The sequence below is a fragment of the Curcuma longa genome, chromosome 13 (genome assembly GCF_044706935.1).
Source record: "Curcuma longa cultivar G26 ecotype Majalengka, Jawa Barat chromosome 13, ITB_CL_G26_1.1, whole genome shotgun sequence".
NCBI lineage: Eukaryota > Viridiplantae > Streptophyta > Magnoliopsida > Zingiberales > Zingiberaceae > Curcuma > Curcuma longa.
This window is the reverse complement of record NC_133873.1, coordinates 5,063,521-5,082,228: the sequence shown is the minus strand read 5'-3', so window position 1 is coordinate 5,082,228 and position 18,708 is coordinate 5,063,521. Positions and strand designations below refer to the sequence as shown.

Sequence of the window (18,708 nt, the reverse complement as noted above, 5' to 3'; positions counted from 1 at the left end):
TTTATTTGGTTTTTATTGAAAAATTTAATCGATTTGGTTGGTTAAAAAAAAAATCAATTTATTCAGTTTTTGATTTATTTAGTTCGGTTCGATTCAGTTTTAATCGAATAATCCGTCTTAATTATAACATGATATAATTTTGATTAAAATTATGTGTATCTTTTAAAATAATATATCTTTTAGATAGAGTTTTTGGTAAGAGTTATTCCAAGATAATATAATTTTAATTTAAAACATTCTAAAATAAGAAATAAAAATATTTTAATAAAATATTATTTTAATAATTTTAATAAGCATACTGCCAATTTAATTGTTGTTGGTGAAGAAAATGAATGCAAATGTGCCATACCTCTCCATATCACACACCCCTTGGCATGTACGTCAGAGCGCTCATCACTTTGTTCTCCACATTTTTTATAAATATATTTTTTATCTCTGTAAAATTGGTAGTGGGAAAAGCCATCGAATTCTGCCCCAAATCCTCTCTAGCTCTCGTCCTCCCCCTTTCCACCACAATCCGCATCGCTTTCGTTTGCTTCCCAATCTAATTCCTCCCCTTCTTGGTTGCTCGCCCGCTCTTCCAAGGGCGTCCACTGCCATGTTGTTCTCTCTGTGAGGCAGCCAGCGAACGGAGGCGGCGGCGTGGTTTGTGTGATATTCCGGAGGGGAAGCGCAAAGAGAGCTTCTTGCTGGCCGATCTTTGAGATTTCTAGATCGGTTGGTGCTCCAACGGTGAGGCCTTTAGGATCAGCGCGTCCGATCTTCTGACAAGTTTCAGTTTATAAGCGATTTTGCCATTGATCTTGTTTCCTTTGGAGAAAAAGAATGATTTTGTGGTTTATTTATGAGGTCTGATGGGTCGTGATTCAGCGTTATGTTTCTTGTTGTTTCCTATTTTTTTCTTGTGTTCTTATTTGATTTGTTTATGATATTCTGAGGTAATTAGGTTATGCCAATTTGTATGCTAACTTTGACCTAAGACTCTTGATTTTCGGTATTTATTTTGCAGAAGATGAATCGTTGAAGCCAGGGGACGGTCGATGTTTAGATATTGTTTTTTGTTTATTCTTTTGTACTCTTTTATATACGAATGGAGGTTCTATCTTCCATCCATTATGTTTTTTTTTCATGATTGTTTGCCTTGCTGTCTTTCCATTTAGCGAAATGTTCCATCAATGAAAATTGTTGGTGGAACCTGTTGCATGACGTTGTTTCCTGGAGTTTCTGACCATTGTTATAGATCTCATCCTTGCAATGCATATTAGATAACAATATCTTCTTGTTTGAGCACTCACCATTTTATGTGAGAGAAATGTTTGACTAGCTGCCTTGCTGGTAAGCATGGATGAAAACCAACACTTACATTATCTTCATCTCAGGGAGGATGCATGGTCAACCTTAGTATTCTCTGATTTACCCATACCAATTATGTGATGTATAGAAGTAGAAGATAGAAGCTATACAGTTGATGAATTGGGGAAAAGCAAGCAGGTGAACTGGTTTTCTAAGCTTTGGCTGGTAAATTAGAATGATTGATTTTGCTATTAAAAGTAGGATTATTTAAAACAAAGTTTTTTTTTATCACATCTCTGGCCTGGAATAGTAATGTACATGTGATGATTCATATTGACACACAGTACAAGTTGATACCAATTTGGTTTTGTTGACCTTCATTTTTATTAGTGTTCACAATATATGAATTCCTATGGGTATAATTTCTTGACTCTCCCATCAACCATGCTCTCATCTCTCTTAAAAATTTACTTGCTTCTGTTAATTTGCCTTCAGTTAGATTATAATATTGAACTTTTATTATTTGTTCTTATCTACACTATTAAATTTCCATAATCATCTAACAACTTAAGATATCTGTCCATAGGAAGTCTTGTACATCAAAGATTTTAATATTATGTTAAAGTTTTTTACACAATACTATCTTAATTTGTTTTGTAGTTGTTGCAAATAAATTTATATTACATCTGCATAGTAAAGTAATTAGACAACCTCTTTGTTTTTATTGAATATTGCTATAAACGAATAATCGAGAATTCTTATTATGATGTTAACAACCTGGTAGAGATCCTGAAATGTGAGATTATTTCATGCTTTTGTCATAATTTCTCTAATTTTATTCAATGAAAGATTGTTATGTAATCAAATTGGAGATAGTTAAAGAGTATTCTTCGAATACTTTTTTTCTCTTTTAGTTGACTTGGCTACAGGAATTTATAATTGACCCAAATAAGTTGATCGTTGTTAGGGCAATGGACTTGTACTCTGGGTTTGCGCTTGACCTACCTACAATAATTTACTTTTCACGTTCAAAAAATCAGAAGACTAGAACCTCCTAAAAAGAAACATAATAACATGATGTGAATCATCTATCCATACTAGAAGTTGCCTAATCTACATTAGTGCACCTCACAATCTAAAGATTAACTTCAATTACAAAATAAGAGATTTTTTTTAGAGAATTGTTGTGGCATCATAGAATTCTCAAGGTCACTTTCAATCATCATATGGGATCTTTATAAATGGGCTGATTGCACTAACTGCAAACAAGATGTTCTATCTTGTAACTATAGGGTAATTTAGCTCTACCAATCTTCATCTTTTGTACTTTCCAAGATTAGATGGTGGCTTTTTTAGTCCGTATACATTTAAGATTTATAGGAGCATCAACTGGTTTGGTCCTTAACATGCATACTAAAGAAGCATTTGAGGCCACTGTAGTTTCTAATTTCAAAATGTTGACGAAAGTGCTCCTTCAATAATATGATATTAATGCAATCATCACCAGTCCAGTGATGATAGTGTTATTCATATAGTCAATAAAAAGCACCACCCTTTTAAACTGAAAGATAAGGTGAAATCTCATGTGATTTACTACACATCTTGTCATGCTGTATTGAAGAAGAGCAGTGCTAATTTTTTCGAGCAAGCCCGTAGAGTTTGAGACTTCTTCAACTTATCTAATGATTTCTTTAGCTTGACTACTAATCAATCTTCCTGTGAGCTGAGGATATTCTTAGTAAGATTACTATGAATGAAGATATTCTTGATGTCAAGCTGGTGAAGAGACAAAGGATAGTGACAAGGGTGAGAAAAATATGAATTGAAGTGATTTCGTCCATTGGAGAAAATGTCTCATATGAGTGTATCTACTAAGCTACTAGGCGAGCTTTTAATTAGGCTACAATATCATGAGGTGAATATTTAATGATGGAGAAATGTGTCAAGGTAGTATGTATCTTTACTATGTGTACCTTTTAAGTCACTATGAGAGCTTTTAATTGGTCTATTGTACTACTAGGTGAGCATTTAATAATGCAAACTCATTTAAAACATAGTTAAGACTTTCCTCGTAGGGGAAGAAGAATTAACTCCCAACCGTTGTCGAAATGGAGAACATCCTCTCTTTGAAATAGTAGCATCCGAGATGATTGTAGGTGATTGAAGTGTCAAAGAATTTCTAGAAGGTGCTAGGGCATGCTTATATCTCATTCTTTAGTTGTACACCTTAGAGGTGGGTCATTGGGAGCATGCAAAGTGACAATAGGGTAGGAGCAAGAAAAATCACCTAGACTAATTGAGATTGAGAAGGTGTAGAGCTAAAGAATAATCAACTCAAAGAAGGCCACTCAACAGAGTTAAACCTACATCAGCCATGGGGCTCACCTTCGTGGCATATCGGTGTCGTGCCGGCGGACGGAATGAAATGTTTCATCTGCGGCACCCGGTACGATACAAGATTTTAAACCATGCTTGAGCTTTCTCTATCTAACAGTACAACTACCATGACCATGCTGTTGACCTCCTTGACTGTGACACGATCCTCTAGATTACTGCTGAACTACCTAAGTTGATATCGTAGATAAGACACTCACTTTGCTTCTATGACTTAGCTAGTGGTCTCCAACTTGTCCCCACATCTCATCTCATCTGGTTGATGTAGGCAATGACATGAAATCTGGTTCTCCATGTCAACAAAGCCTTGCCTCATAGCTATTCATTCTTTCTCTTTCTACTATGCCTTCTCATACTCTCTATGCTGCTAAAGCTCGAGGGGCTTTTCTCTCAGATTTCTACAGATTTGTGGGTTTTGATGACCTTCTCTAGCATCTCATATATGCCTTCTCTTTGGCCTCTAGGGCTTCTCCTCTTGTTCCATATTTAGGTATGTTCTCTCTGATCAAATTCTTAGTTCCTTTCAAATCTGCTCTTCAGACCTCCGATCTTAGTACTAGTTCTTGTCCATAAATTTGACTACTCTTGTGGGCCATCACTGTTTTTGACTTTCTTTTCAATAAGCTTTCTTTCTCCATACCTCTAGTTTTCAACAACTTTTTCTTTTCCACTTCTTGTTTCCTTTCAACTACAACAAGCAATTTTTGCCTAGTCCTTGTCCAAATTCTTGTTCTCCTTCTCCTTTTTTTTTCTTTGTAGCATGTTGTTGTATGTGCCGCCATAGAGAGAAAAGTACTGGAGCCTCATCTTCCATCAAAGTTTGGTTTTACCTTCATGTGATTATTATGCTTTTCTTTAATTAGTCACGTTTTAGTTTATTTTGAGCTCTTTAGTTCATACAACAAGCTGGAAATAGATAGTATCAATTCTCCAGGTTGAGTAATGGTATTAGAGATCTTAAAGTAGGGTTATTAGTCTTGTGGGTTTAGTCCCATGTTTGTATGTTATGTTTAGGATTTATAGTAAGTCCTATAATTACTTTGCAATTGTTTCTATTCAACATGAATACAAATATCTTTTCTCCAAATTCAACAGATATGTAATTATATTGGTGGCAAATGAGCATTTGTATTAAAAGTTATGTCTACTCTGGAGTTGGAAATTATGTTCTGTTGATTACAAACTTAATCCCACTTCAAGAATTTGGATATATAAATACACACACACACACACATATATGTATATGTATATGTAATAGTTATTTTCATTTTTGTTCAAAATTCTATTTCATTTCTCTTTGCTGTTTGTTATTGTTTACTTTTTATAAATTTGTTGTTTTTCCTACTGAAGAGGTTGCCTTTTGTGTGCCCCTGTAACCCTATATCCATGGGCATTTCTCTTTTAGTGTAATTGCTGAGTTGTGCTATGTTTTTTGGCTCCAAGATACACGTTGCTCCAACTTGCAAGGGGAGAACCTACAATACCTGATGCAGGGGCAAAGGAGTACTTTTCAACCCTTCTGTGAGGCTTTTGATATAGATCGACCATCCAGTTCAAGTACTTCTGTCACGGATCAACCATTGCTCTGGAATGACCTTGTCCCTGCTTCAGTGGAGAACCAAGACTTACCTCATAATCCAGCGTCTTCAGGTGGAACTGTTTCCTGTGGTAATGTAGCTAGCCAAGAAGGTGCTAGTTTTAATTTCTGGAATGCAGTTGGTCCTAGCTCTGGCATGCCCCTGCTGAATCAAGGCACTTGCAATGAAATAAAACTTGAAAATAGTTGGATGGCTTCTGCTCTTTGTAGTAGAGGTGGTGGACCAAGGATACAAGATAGTCAACCTGAAGCAACAAACAATCTTTCTTTTGAAACTGATACTGATGACCAGAACACCAATCTGGTCAGCAACAGACAACACTTATCTCAGTTTCTTGACTTTAATGACAACAGTACAAAACATGTTGAATTGAGTAGGGAGGTTCTTGGATCAGGGTTTCATTCAGGACAGAGTCATCTTAGCTTAACACCATATCAGCATGTTTCCTTCTGTGGAAGTTCTTCAGGAGGGAGTTCTTCCAGGGCTATTGATTTCTTTTCCAACAATGATGGGGGCAAACAAAAAGTTGCAGAATGCTCTTCACAGAAGAGAAAAAGCATTGAAAGAGACCATGGGGAATGCTCAGCAAGTGGAAATTCTGGTAATTTTAATGAAGGTAAGAACAATTTGGTGCATTTCATTTCCTCCATTTTCCTGTCCTGCAAGGATATCTGGCTGATCTATGTTAAACAGGTGTACATCGCGTAGAAGAAATAAACGCAAGAGGCAGTATAATACCAAGAGCTGCAGTGTCTGATCACTATCAGTTTGTGAATTCAGCTGGAAACCGTGAAAGCTTTCAGAGGAACGCTCGAATGAGAACCAACCATGCAGATGAAGCTTATGCTTTTGCACCTGATCTATGGCCCCAAGAGAATAATGTTTCTCGTTATAATCTATGGCATGCCCAGCCATCATCTGGATCAATTCTGCATAATCAGTTGTCAGATTCTAGGTATATCGGTGGCAATTTGGGGTCACATAGGCAACATCACATATGTGCAATTCCTGCTTTGTCTCCTGACCCATACCCTTTCACACATAATGGAATTTCCACCACGGAAATGGGCAGTTCTTCAGGCTCTCCAGCAGTTTCTGTTGATGGTGCATCTGCAGAACTGGACCCACCAGTTGTTTCTATCAATATCCCAGAGCAAATGTCTGTTCCTCCAATTAACAGTAGAAATGTATTGCAAGACCAAACAAATTGGGGTTCGGTCAGTGGCAGCACAGTTTTGCCTGGAAGTTCAGCGCCTTCAGCACAGGTTGGCACCAACTTAGGAGGTTATCAACCACTAGGAGCAAACTGGTTAACTCATCAAAATCGACGCCGCATATCAGAAGCTGTACATAGATCCCTTCTTTCTTCTGATTCTGAACACCGAGGTCGTAGCATGGGCCGACCTGCATGTCAAAATAGTTCCACTGCATCTCAGGAGGTTGGACATCAATCAGGAGCTGTTTCCCGTGTTCATCAACATCCATACATGAGATTAAGTATGTTGCAGAGGCAGAATAGTGATGCTTTGAGCATCCCATTGCCTACACGGACTCTTGCAGCTGCCAGAGAAGGGAGAAACAGGATGTCAGAGGTATGTAATGAAGTTGTCTTCAACAAAATTGCTGTGGCTTTGTGTATTATCATATACTTTTAGTTGTTATTGGAATGGAAATAAATACCTCTATTTGCAAATTACTTATTATCTTATACTTTTACTTATTACTTATCCACTTTTAAATATCATAAATTCCAATACATGGTTCTTATCAATTGTAAACTTCTTATTCGTTGTTTGTATTCTTGCCACTATTAATCAACTGTGACCTCAGTAATAATCTGAATCAATTTTATAGACTATTAATATTATATGTCCATTATCCAGTTTCTAAGATTGGTCATCAGTTTTGTTGATGCAGCACTGCCATTGTTCACTTACGAATCTGATGATTTTCTAAAGCTAGATTGTTACACTGCTGCACAATGTCATTGTTTCTTATGGTCCTTGGAAGTTAGTGAGCTTTACTACGATATATAACATACACTTGCAAAAATCTACTATTTCTTACTACTTACTAGATTTTGTTGATTAGCACTTTGGGATTTACATTTACACCTGCTACCTTGGCCTTTTCTGCAGGATTTCAAGGCCATCTTAGTCTACTAATTTGGTTGTTCTGATTTATGTTATTTGATAAATGTTATAGTTTGAAAGTCCTAATAGTTGACCTACCAATGCTGATATCTTGACAGTTATACACTACAATTACCAAGCAACGTGCATGAATAACTGTGCATGATATTAGGGGATCGATGTGATTGAGTTATCACCAATATGATTGGTATTGCAGGTCTACCAAGTGAAATGAAGTAGATGGGTTAATCCTTCTTGTATAGCACTACAAATTATTTACAGATTTATGCATGATTAAGGTTCCATTTGTTTCATACAAAATTTCCTCCAAGAAAATATTTTTCAAATCTCATTCACTCTTTGGCTGCCACTTTCTACTCATGTTTGGGTAGGCCAGTCAATTTGAGTGGACCAGGCGATTGGGTGAGCCGGTGGGTTGAGCGGGCTGCATGGGCTAGCCAATCGAGCGGATCTATGACACTAGGCAAGTCGAGTGGGCTAGACAGGTTGTCCATGATGACCGATCAGTTTGAGTGGGTTAGTCAGTTTGGGTTGGCCAATCAGTCTAGGTGGGGCGATCAGACTGGGTGGGTGGGTTGTTGGATCTACTAGGTTGATAGGCGAGGCGCCTTGCCTACCCTGCTTGATTAACCTATCTAGTCCAATTAATTGACTGATACCTTACCTGTAGTAGGGGGAAATATTTTCCTTCCTGTGCTCTCAAGACAAGAAAATATTCTCTTACAAATTTTAGTATCACATCAAAACACTTTTGTTATTGTTATCCATTTATGGAGTGCACAATCAATGCAAAAGAGATACTTTTGATATCAACATCCTCAGTATGAAAAAGAAAAAATCACCTGATTATGTGGTCCTATCTTGTTTATCTCGTGTGACAAGCCATCTCTTTCTATGATTTTTCAGTTGGCTCCTCTCTACCTTTTGATATAGGTTTGTCTTGTGACATAGCAACATTGAAAATTTTCCTTGGCCACTGTCCATTCTAAATGTTTGAAAATACCAAACAAATAGTTTTCTCTTAAACGTAGGAGTTGTTTATGCTAATTATATAATGTTATTAACAATTGATTAGGAATTCATAGCGTTATCCTTATTCCTCAGGTTTCCTTCTTATTTTAGTTGGTACATTTGATATTTCTCTTACAGAACACATCCATCTATTCTTTTCTTGAAACTTGTGGTTGACATATCTAATGATTGTGATATCCATATCAGAATTTTCAAAACTTAGGTTGGATCATATAAGTGGGATCTAAATTGGTAATTTTTTTTAAAGTAGTAATGTATTTATAGATAGAGAGAGAGAGAGAGCACAAAACAACAATATTTAATGAATGAAATGACAAAAGGTATTCATAAAACATAAAAATGATCCATTTTATATTTGATTAACTAAAGGGGCGGTCCAATGCACGAAGCCTCTGCCAATGTGGGGTCCCAGAGAAGGGTGGGATCACATTGGGTATGTTGTACGTAATCTTATCCTGCATTGTAGGAGGTTGTTTCCGTGACTCGAGCCCATGACTATAAGGTCATACATCAACAATTTTACCGTTATACCAAGACTCTCATTCTTATATTTGATTAACTTTTAGCAATTAAATATAATAAACATATATTTAATAACTTTTAGTTGATAAGTATATTTTTTATTAATATTTATCATTAAGAAGTATATGTTTATTATTAATAAGTACATATTATAATATTGTTTATAACTACTATTTTAATATCAATACTAGGCACAGATTAATATTCAGTATATAATATAGGCTATATGACATGACATTATAAGTGTATCTTATAAATATAATCATTAATAAGTGTATGTATAAGAATATGCCTACTCCCTGTATATACAGCCAACATACTCATGCCACCACGACTCACCTTCATGCCTTTTCCTTCACTAATAGTTCAGTTTTGACAACCACAGTGAATGTCCAAGGCAGAGACAATGTGATCCTCTTTCTCTGCTAAATTAGGTTTTCCTTATATCTAGATCTAGTTTTTATCTTCCCTTTTCCCCTTCTGCAAAGTGGATCCTACCTCCCTAGGGATCTGCAGAATCAAGTGGGATTGACATAATCAAGCAATTTTTCTCATCTGATTTCTTCTATTTTAAAATGATTTTGACCATTTGCACCAAAATCTCATAAAATTAAATTTGTTTTTTCTAATATTTGAGAGACCAAAGAGTAGCTAGAAGCAATTTGTTTTCCTTTGTCAACCATTGTTGAATGCAGGTTATTTTTTTACCTATGATAATATGATTATTTAATCGTTACCATTTCAATCCAACACACTTACCTCTTCGCAGCTTAGAAATTTGCACCTCGTGGTTTACTTTCAATTCAATAATTATAGTAGTATTTAAGAATGTTTGTAGTTTTTTATATGCAAACTGGAAATTCCAGCAAAATGTTGTCTGCCAGATTTTTTTGTAGCAAGATTGATGCTTTGACAATCCTCCATAGGGTTAATACCTTCACAATCCTGCACGGAAATAATACCTTTGGAGTTATCCTAGTTGATACAAATGATTTATTGCTATTCTTTAGTTATTATACTCTGGACTGTGTTTTTGAAAAAGAAAGCATGCTATAATTTTTTTTTCTTCTATTTTTGTTATCTCGCTTTGTATTGAAGGGAATTATTGTCATTGTAACAGATTCGGAATGTTTTTGAGCGTCTCCGAAGAGGTGAAAATTTACTTCTTGAGGTTAGTTCTAATTTCCCAGTACCACAATTTTTCACGCTCAAACCCTTATAACAGTGTTAATGTTCTATCTCCTTTGTATGATTTGCATATGAAACATGGGTGATGCTAAATTTTCTTCTTTTTACAAGTTTGGCACCAGCTTCTTTGATGAATTTTATCCAAGATAATTAGCAGAATTGTTTTAAATGCATTATTCTGTCCTAATGCCAATTTTAAGATTAAGAAGAAAAGACACTAGAAAGTAGCCTAATGCCAACCAATTAAATTTGAAATTGTAAATACTTGCTATTTACACTTTTTTTTGTTCTTTTCCTCAAAACAATTTTGTATGATAGACTGACTTACAAGAATCCTAACGCCTGAGGAGATAATATATTGTGAGAAAAGAAGAGAGAAAGAAACTGGGAAGAGTATCCAATTAGAACCTGCAGGGAGGATATATACACCTTGGCCCAAATCTTCTCTATTTGTTTCTGTTGATTTTTGAGGTTGCTCCACTTATCTCAGATGCTTTGCTGTGACACTTTATTGACACTAGGTATTTGTCGAGGAGGCTTTATGTATTGTGTTAATAAAAAGGTAAGCTATAGGACAGTAGCAATTAGCATTCAGATTCATGGCTTAACCACATATGCCAAAGAGTAAGCTGTTTCAATAGGATGTTAGGTAAGAGATAAGTAAATGAGGTGTAGGGCAAGGTAGCTACCTTGGACTCAACTCATAGTTTTCCAAACTCGAGAACAATATGACTAAATTGTTATCTGTGTTGTGCATGTTCTGCAGCACAAGGCCCATCATATATGGTTCTGCAGTTTGTACTCCAACTTGCTTTTGCCAATTTTCCTCTACTAGAAGGTGAATATTCTTATTCCTTTAGCAAAATAAGTTAAATAGGATCTCTATCTCCTTGTTGGAATAGTTGAATATCTATAATTCGTGGTTAATGTGGCTTGGAATATCCAGGATAATATGATTTTGGTATTTCATCTTACTCAGCATTTTGATTCCTACCCAGGGCATCAATGGTCTATTTAGGACTTGTTTACTTGTGGAAAGATAGGAAGGCGAGGAAAGGGGGAGGGTTGGCAACACAAAAGTGTAAACCAAGCCATAAGGAGGCAATGAAAAATTGTGCAAATTATCTATATGTTTGGCCACTTTAGGAGAGCCCAATTATAGGATATAGTGTGGTAAATAAGGCTTACCTCACTCTGAGCTAGGCTCTTTTTCTTAAACAGAAAAAGAAATAGTAAACTATCTATATTGCTAATGTTTAATCATTTCTTATTCTTGTTAAACAGTCTTCTGAGTGGTTCTCTTGTATCAGTTGTTGGAAAGTACTACAAATTACGAAACTTGTCCTTTGAGGAGATGTGATTTCTTGATCTTTCTCTGAGATTGCTTCTCATCTATTTTTCTTGTTTTCAACTATGTTTATTGCTAATATTAATCATCGCTTATTCTTATGCATGTTCTGAAAATACATTTTTAGCGGTGCCTTCTTTGAAGTATCGCGTGTCTGTACCTAATATTTTTTGGGTGTCTATTTCGCATCTCAAATTCCTGATTCCCTGATCAGTGAGACAGGTTCATATTTACTTTTAAAGATACCTTGGGATTCTTTAGTGGATTGTATCTGAATCGTGGATTCTAGGCCAAGCTTTCTTTTAGAAGAGGCATGATGTAAACCTTGAGAAAAAAACTTGCCATATTCTGACCTACAATTTTATTAGTTAATCCAACACCATGAACCATGCTACAAATCCTGAAACTTTCCTTGTAGAAATACCATCTGCACATTAAGTTGGCAGCAGAATTCTATGTGCTGTAAATTAATACTATAATTTTTCCTATTTCCGTTCGGTTCCTGCAGTCATCTATATAATTTTCCTTAGCCTTCTTTTTCAGCTATTGTAAATTAGATTTGTACTCTTCATATATTTTGGCAGGATGTTTTACTTCTTGAACAGTCGGCATTTGTTGGAGGTGGCAATTTTCAGGACAGGTACAGAGATATGAGACTGGATGTGGATAACATGTCTTATGAGGTAATGAAACTTTTTGCATTTGCTGGATAAAGATGTGTAACTCTATGATGCTTACCATTTTGTCATTCAGGAACTGTTGGCACTGGGAGAACGTATCGGCAGTGTCAACACCGGACTGAGTGAGGAAAAAATCCTCAATTGCTTGAAGCTACGAAAGTACACATCTGCTGCCTCTGAACCACCCAAAGAAGTTGAACCGTGCTGCATTTGTCGGGTGAGTCAATTTCTTGCATTTGCTGTTTTCGTTAACGGAAGAAAACTGAGAAGCGCGTCGTGTGGCAGGAAGAATACATCGAAGGGGAGGAACTGGGTCGATTGGATTGCAGCCATGTTTTCCACTCTGCCTGCATCAAAAAGTGGTTGATGATAAAAAATTTATGTCCCATCTGTAAAACAACTGCTTTGAGCACCTGAAAGAAGACAAGATTCATCCTTGCATCTCAAATTAAGATGTAGGAGTGAGCCTTGAATATCAAGATGGTGACTTTAGTAAACAACTCTCTTCATTAAATTATTACAATGATGGAAAATATTTCCTGATTTCTTGATTTGTTTTAGATCTGGTCGCCTTTATGGTTATTTTTCATTTAGAAATATAAATATTTGAGTGGATGGGCTGTCTTTGTTGCAGCACATAGAGTTGAACAGTCTTGGATTCATCTTTTTAAGTTTGGTTTTGAAGCTAGAGAGCTTGATAAGGGTGAGCCTTTTGCACACAAGATCAAGTTACATGGTTTCTTAATGTGATTTTATGAGATGTTTCTGTGACTCCTAGAGTATGGCTGCAAGATGTTGATCAGGATGTGCATGAATTAGCTTTATTTATTTATTTTTTAAATATGTGCGTCGAGTGTGTTGGTATTTGGAGGCGATTAGCGAAGGATGACATGAATTAGATTTGGAGGGTTTGGTCCATTCAAGAGATTGAAAATTCTTGTTAAAGTGGGCAACACGAAGTTTGTTGGTTAGATGACTTTGAAGCACCAAAATGAGAGACTTGAAGACAAGGCGAAGATTGGCGACGCGCACACTAGGTGGGCTCAAAAGTGTGAAGGATCATCAATTTTGGAGATAGAAAGGTATGTGAGTTGTGAGAGATTACATATCATTGGAATCTTGAGGTTTACATTTTTAGGTAAACATTATCAAGTGATGATGTGGTTCATAAGGAGTATTCAACCATGGAACAACAATGGTTCCCAGAAGTAGTCAACGATGAAGTTCGATTTCGAGTAAAGTTGGGATCCTCAAGGGGAATTCAATCAATTAGTAGTGATTCTTAATCGATTGAAAGGTTGAGTTGAATTGAGAGTCGATTGCAAACTTCTTGTCTGAAAATAAAATATATCTATTGATCAATACATACCTTACGGTCTCTTGGAGTCTAATCGTATTTTAAAACTTAAATTTCTTAGTTTGGATTGCATTTTATGAGTTTTTAAAATTTATATAATTTTAAGAGCTTTTGATATAAATTCACTAACATACACACAGTCTCTTATACCCACTCTAAGATACCACTAATTACTTGCATCTTTCAGATTTTAACAATATTCAATTTATATCAATATGAATACTATTATCAATAAATTTTAATTAAAATTCATTGACAACCTTAGTCACACATCAGATTAGTTGCATGTTGAGCTACTGATATTTTAACATGTTTCTTATGCATAATTTGTAGATGTGTCTTTCATGCAATCTCATGTTTCTTATGCATAGTTTGTTAATTAGTTAATCATGCGATTTAATCCAACTTATATAATACTTAGGGTATTCACAGTGCCAACTTTTTCAAAAGTTTTTTTTATCGAGATCAATGTCAAAAACTTAATTAACACCGCCGCTTTTGGTTCGAAATATTAAACTAGATTTTTCATTAAGACAACGAATCCTTATCTATTACTTATAGTTTTTTATAAATTATTTATAATAATTCGTTATTTAATGTTGCCTTCTTTTTAAATTTATAAATTTTTAAAATTTTTTAACAAATTATTATTTTCAATAATATTATATATTCGTTATATTAGGGATTTTTTAAAAGATATGTGAATTATTTATGTGATAATAATGTGGCACTTAGAAAATATAAAAAATTTAGGATAAAAATAAAAAAAATGCCTCTATTTTTCAACTTATAAAAATTTAAAATTATTCTTTATATTTAAACTATATAAAATATAAGTTATATATATTTTAACAGTGTACTTTTTAATAAAAACTGAGGTTAGGTTTTATATTTTTCCAACCCGACTCCACCCCTTTACACCTTCTCCTGTCGCTCAACGTCCCTCGTCGCCGTACCTCATTGCTGCACTCGCCGTCCAAGTAAGCTATCGCTGCTCACTCTCTTTCTTTCCGTCTCCTCTCCGCCGACCGGTGTCGGAACGGCGTAAGGTGTGATCTAGTGCCGGAAAACCACCGGTGATTGACACTGAAAATCTGGATGTGCATTGTGTTTCTCAATAATATCTAGATATATTTTGAAATTTTGCATGGATTAAATCTACATATTTGTTTTTATTTTGTACATCATCAACTAATTAATAAACATTAACATCAATATCCATTCAATTGTATAGGCACACTATTCAATAATAACAAATAAAATTCTTTCCCAGAAATATAATTCATGTGAATTAAGCTTTCTTTGATTTTTCGCCCTATGACTCACATCCTTTTTAACTCCTCTTGAATTTGCAAAAGTTATAATTAAACATTGATTCTGTTGCAATTAAATTCACAACACTCCTCTTAAGCTACTTGAAGATATATATCTCAAACATTCATTTTGTTGTCGATACACTAAATCTTTGAAGCTCTTCAGGATTTGATTAATAAATCTATATGATCACTGAAGCAAACAAATTGATTTGACTACTTCATTGAACTGCACTCTCTCTAATGAATTAGAAATCGATCTCTATGTTTTTATCATCACGTGGTAAAGTAGATTTGAGGTTATGTGCACTTTACCTTGGTTGTCACAGTATAACATGTCCTAATTCGATTTTAATTGTTTGCCAAATAAACTCACATTAACTATAGATCATAGTTCTTAGTTTGCCTCTATACTTGTATGATTATGATAGTTTTCTTCCAATTGTTTAGAGAAATTAAATCACCTCCCAAAAGGACTAATATTAATAGCCTGATTTGGATTTTTTTGTATAGCAGGACCTACCCAAACAGTGTTTAGTCTGTAACTATGAGGTAGTTGAGTTTACCAATCATTCCTCTTAACCTTCTTTCTTGGATTAGTTATGATACCATAGTTTAAAATTTCGAGTCGTATCGTAGTTTTGGTCTATGACCGGAACAATATAGTTTCAGTATCGTATCAATATTTGAGGTTCTATATTATTAGTCATGTTTAATTCAGACATGATTGTTAATTTGTTTTATATTGATATATTCTTTTGTAGGAAAAATGGCTGGAAAAAAAATCTACAAGTCATATATACCAGAGATTATAACAAATTTGGAAAGCTGGGAACAGATGGTAAAATCTGTAATTGAGGAATATAATAAAGAGAGGAAGAGATTGAAAAAAAAACTGAAGAAATATACAAACTTTAAGAGAGATTATGAAACAAAGCTGGAGGAAGTCAAAAAAGAATATCAGTTACTGATTGATGAGGAAGCCATTAAAGAATATGAGACACTGTTGAACAAGATTAAAAGCACAAATGATACATTCAGAAAGTACATATCTGATAGAGATAATATGCTGGAAAATGATCCCACTATTGAGCCATTTGAGTCAAGCTCAATGAATATAATTCTTGATGCAGAAGCTAAAGCTGAAGCTGATGTTGCTTTTGTAGGAAGTGGTGAAGCAAAAAGTGGTGGACAGAGCAAAAAGAGGAAGATGAATGAGGGAAACAACAATTAAATGACTTGATATGCAACTTTAGATTAATTACTTTGTCAAAATCTATGCTATTAGTATCTTATATGATCTAGTACTATATCTTATTTTCTAGTTGGTCAATTTTGGTTACTACTCTTTTCAAGTAGAATTTCTATACAGTTAAAACCTACAATGTCATTTTCAAGCATGTCAATGTCATTTTGAGGTATATTAATATTTGAGGTTCTATATTTTCAGTCATATTATGATTCCAATAGCTTTGAAAATCCCTCAAGAGAATGAATCGACTTTTACACAATCCACAAAGTGACGATTGTCAATTGTGTTAAAGTCAATTCATCCTCTTGAGGTGAGATTTCCAAAGCTATTGGAATCTTACGGTTCGATTAACAAATGTGACCTTGGAAATGGTTAGTATCTATCGCAACAATAATTTTTCTTCTATCGTCTTCTTCATTGTCTTAGAAATCAAGTTTCTCTTTCGGCACTTTTCTTTTCTCTCTCTAATTGATTAGTCGACGGTAAGATCAATCTATCAGTCATAGAAATAAAAGTCCATCTAAGGGTGAATGAAAGTGGTGAATCATTGCTCAAGGTGGTACGTAATTGCTCATCCTTTTCATGACTCTTTTCCTTTCACAATTATCAGTTTAGTAATTTCAAAAAATTATCATCTACAACAAATCCTAAGTTGCTGTTAATTAACTTTGCCCGCCAATATGATGCCACGACTGTCGACTGCATCAAAGCCAATTCATCCTCTTGAGGTGAAATTTCCAAAGCGTTAGAATCATGCTAGCTAGCTAATTAAAACAACACGACCGACCTTAAGGTGGTCGATCACTATTGCAGCAATAATCAATTCTCCTATTATCTTCTTCATTATCTCAGAATTACTAGACGTGTCTGTATATAGACATTTATCTTAATTTTGTCTCTCACTCTAATCGACTAAGGGGCGAAGGTGGCCGGCCGGCCGTCGTCGCAGGTAAATTCTCATATATCCTTTTCATGGATCTTTTGCTTTTGTAATTATTAGTTACGTTTAATAATTTCAGGAAACTACCCATCTGCTGCAAATCCTAAATTGTTAACTTTACCTGCATTGACGGCTGGGAGAAGAACCCACTTAAAACAATTAATTATACTAATCAAACCAATAAATAATCAAATTCTAAGCAAGTTAACGAACGGCAAACTTGATCTAGCAAAATAAGAACTAGACAAGATAAAACTAACTTGATTTAGCAGAACCAAACACTAACTTGAATTCTTTTATTAAAATAATTATTTTAATAAATTATTTTATTAAAAATATATAAATTTATGTTAAAATTTAAAAAAATAAAAATAATAAATTATGTTTATTAATTTAATAAATTATTTTATTAAAATAATTATTTTAACAAATTATTTTATTAAAATAAAATTAACAAATTATTTTATTAAAATAATTATTTAAATAAATAATTTTTATTTTTTATTTTAAATTAAAAAAATAAAATTAATGAATTATATTTATTAATTTAATAAATTATTTTATTAAAATAATTATTTTAATAAATTATTTTATTAAAAATATATAAATTTATTTTAAATTTTAAAAATTATAAATAAATTATATTTATTTTTTGATATATTATCAAATTATCATCATTAATATTAATATTATTAATATAATTTAATTTATTTGAATAAAGAATAATATAGTAAAGGAGCATTTGGTTGAGGGTTATCATTGATAACCTTACTTAGTTATTTGTCAAAAGTTATTAACTATAATTTTGTTTGATTCAGGTTATGATCGATTCTCAAGTAATACAATATTACCACCACATCAGCAAATGAACTATAATTTTGGAGGTTAACAAATTTTTTTTCCATGATTATCACTTCGATTTTAAAACTTAGTTAATTGAACTGTATTATGAAATTTAATTGAAATTTAGTTAATCGATTTAATAAATTTTAATTTAAAAATTTATAAATTTAAAAGAGATAATTTTTTTTATATTTTAATAAATAAAATTAATGAATTATATTTATTAATTTAAAAAATTATTTTATTAGAATAATTATTTTGATGAATTATTTTATTAAAAAAATATATATATGTATGTAAATTTTTAAAAATAAAATTAATAAATGATGTTTATTAATTTAATAAATTATTTTATTAAAATAAAATTAACAAATTATATATATTAATTTAATGAATTATTTTATTAAAATAATTATTTTTTAAATATATAAATTTATTTTAAATTTTAAAAAAAATAAAATTAACGAATTATATTTATTAATTTAATGAATTATTTTAATGAATTATTTTTTAAATATATATAAATTTATTTTAAATTATAAAAATAAAATTAATGAATTATATTAATAATTTAATAAATTATTTTATTTAAAAATATATTAATTTATGTTAAATTTTAAAAAAATAAAATTAATAAATGATGTTTATTAATTTAATAAATTATTTTATTAAAATAATTATTTTAATAAATTATTTTATTAAAATAAAATTAACAAATTATATTAATTAATTGAACAAATTATTTTACTAAAATAATTATTTTAATGAATTTTTTTTAAAAATATATATAAATTT

The 18,708-nt window shown here is 32.9% G+C and overlaps 1 protein-coding gene across 2 annotated transcripts; it reads left to right on the top strand.

Annotated features, from left to right (window-relative positions):
* The first annotated feature begins 434 nt into the window (after positions 1-434).
* LOC141844345 (putative E3 ubiquitin-protein ligase HIP1) lies at positions 435-12,754 on the top strand. Of its 2 annotated transcripts, XM_074732385.1 has the most exons (8): positions 435-732; positions 1,380-1,491; positions 5,131-5,901; positions 5,979-6,877; positions 10,113-10,163; positions 12,113-12,211; positions 12,282-12,425; positions 12,494-12,754. In XM_074732385.1, the coding sequence occupies exons 3-8, from the start codon at positions 5,175-5,177 to the stop codon at positions 12,623-12,625; spliced, it is 2,052 nt and encodes a 683-aa protein (XP_074588486.1). In that variant the 5' UTR covers positions 435-732; positions 1,380-1,491; positions 5,131-5,174; the 3' UTR covers positions 12,626-12,754. The 2 variants fall into 2 exon arrangements, with proteins under 2 accessions (XP_074588486.1, XP_074588487.1); XM_074732386.1 differs by lacking the exon at positions 1,380-1,491.
* Positions 12,755-18,708: the final 5,954 nt, after the last annotated feature.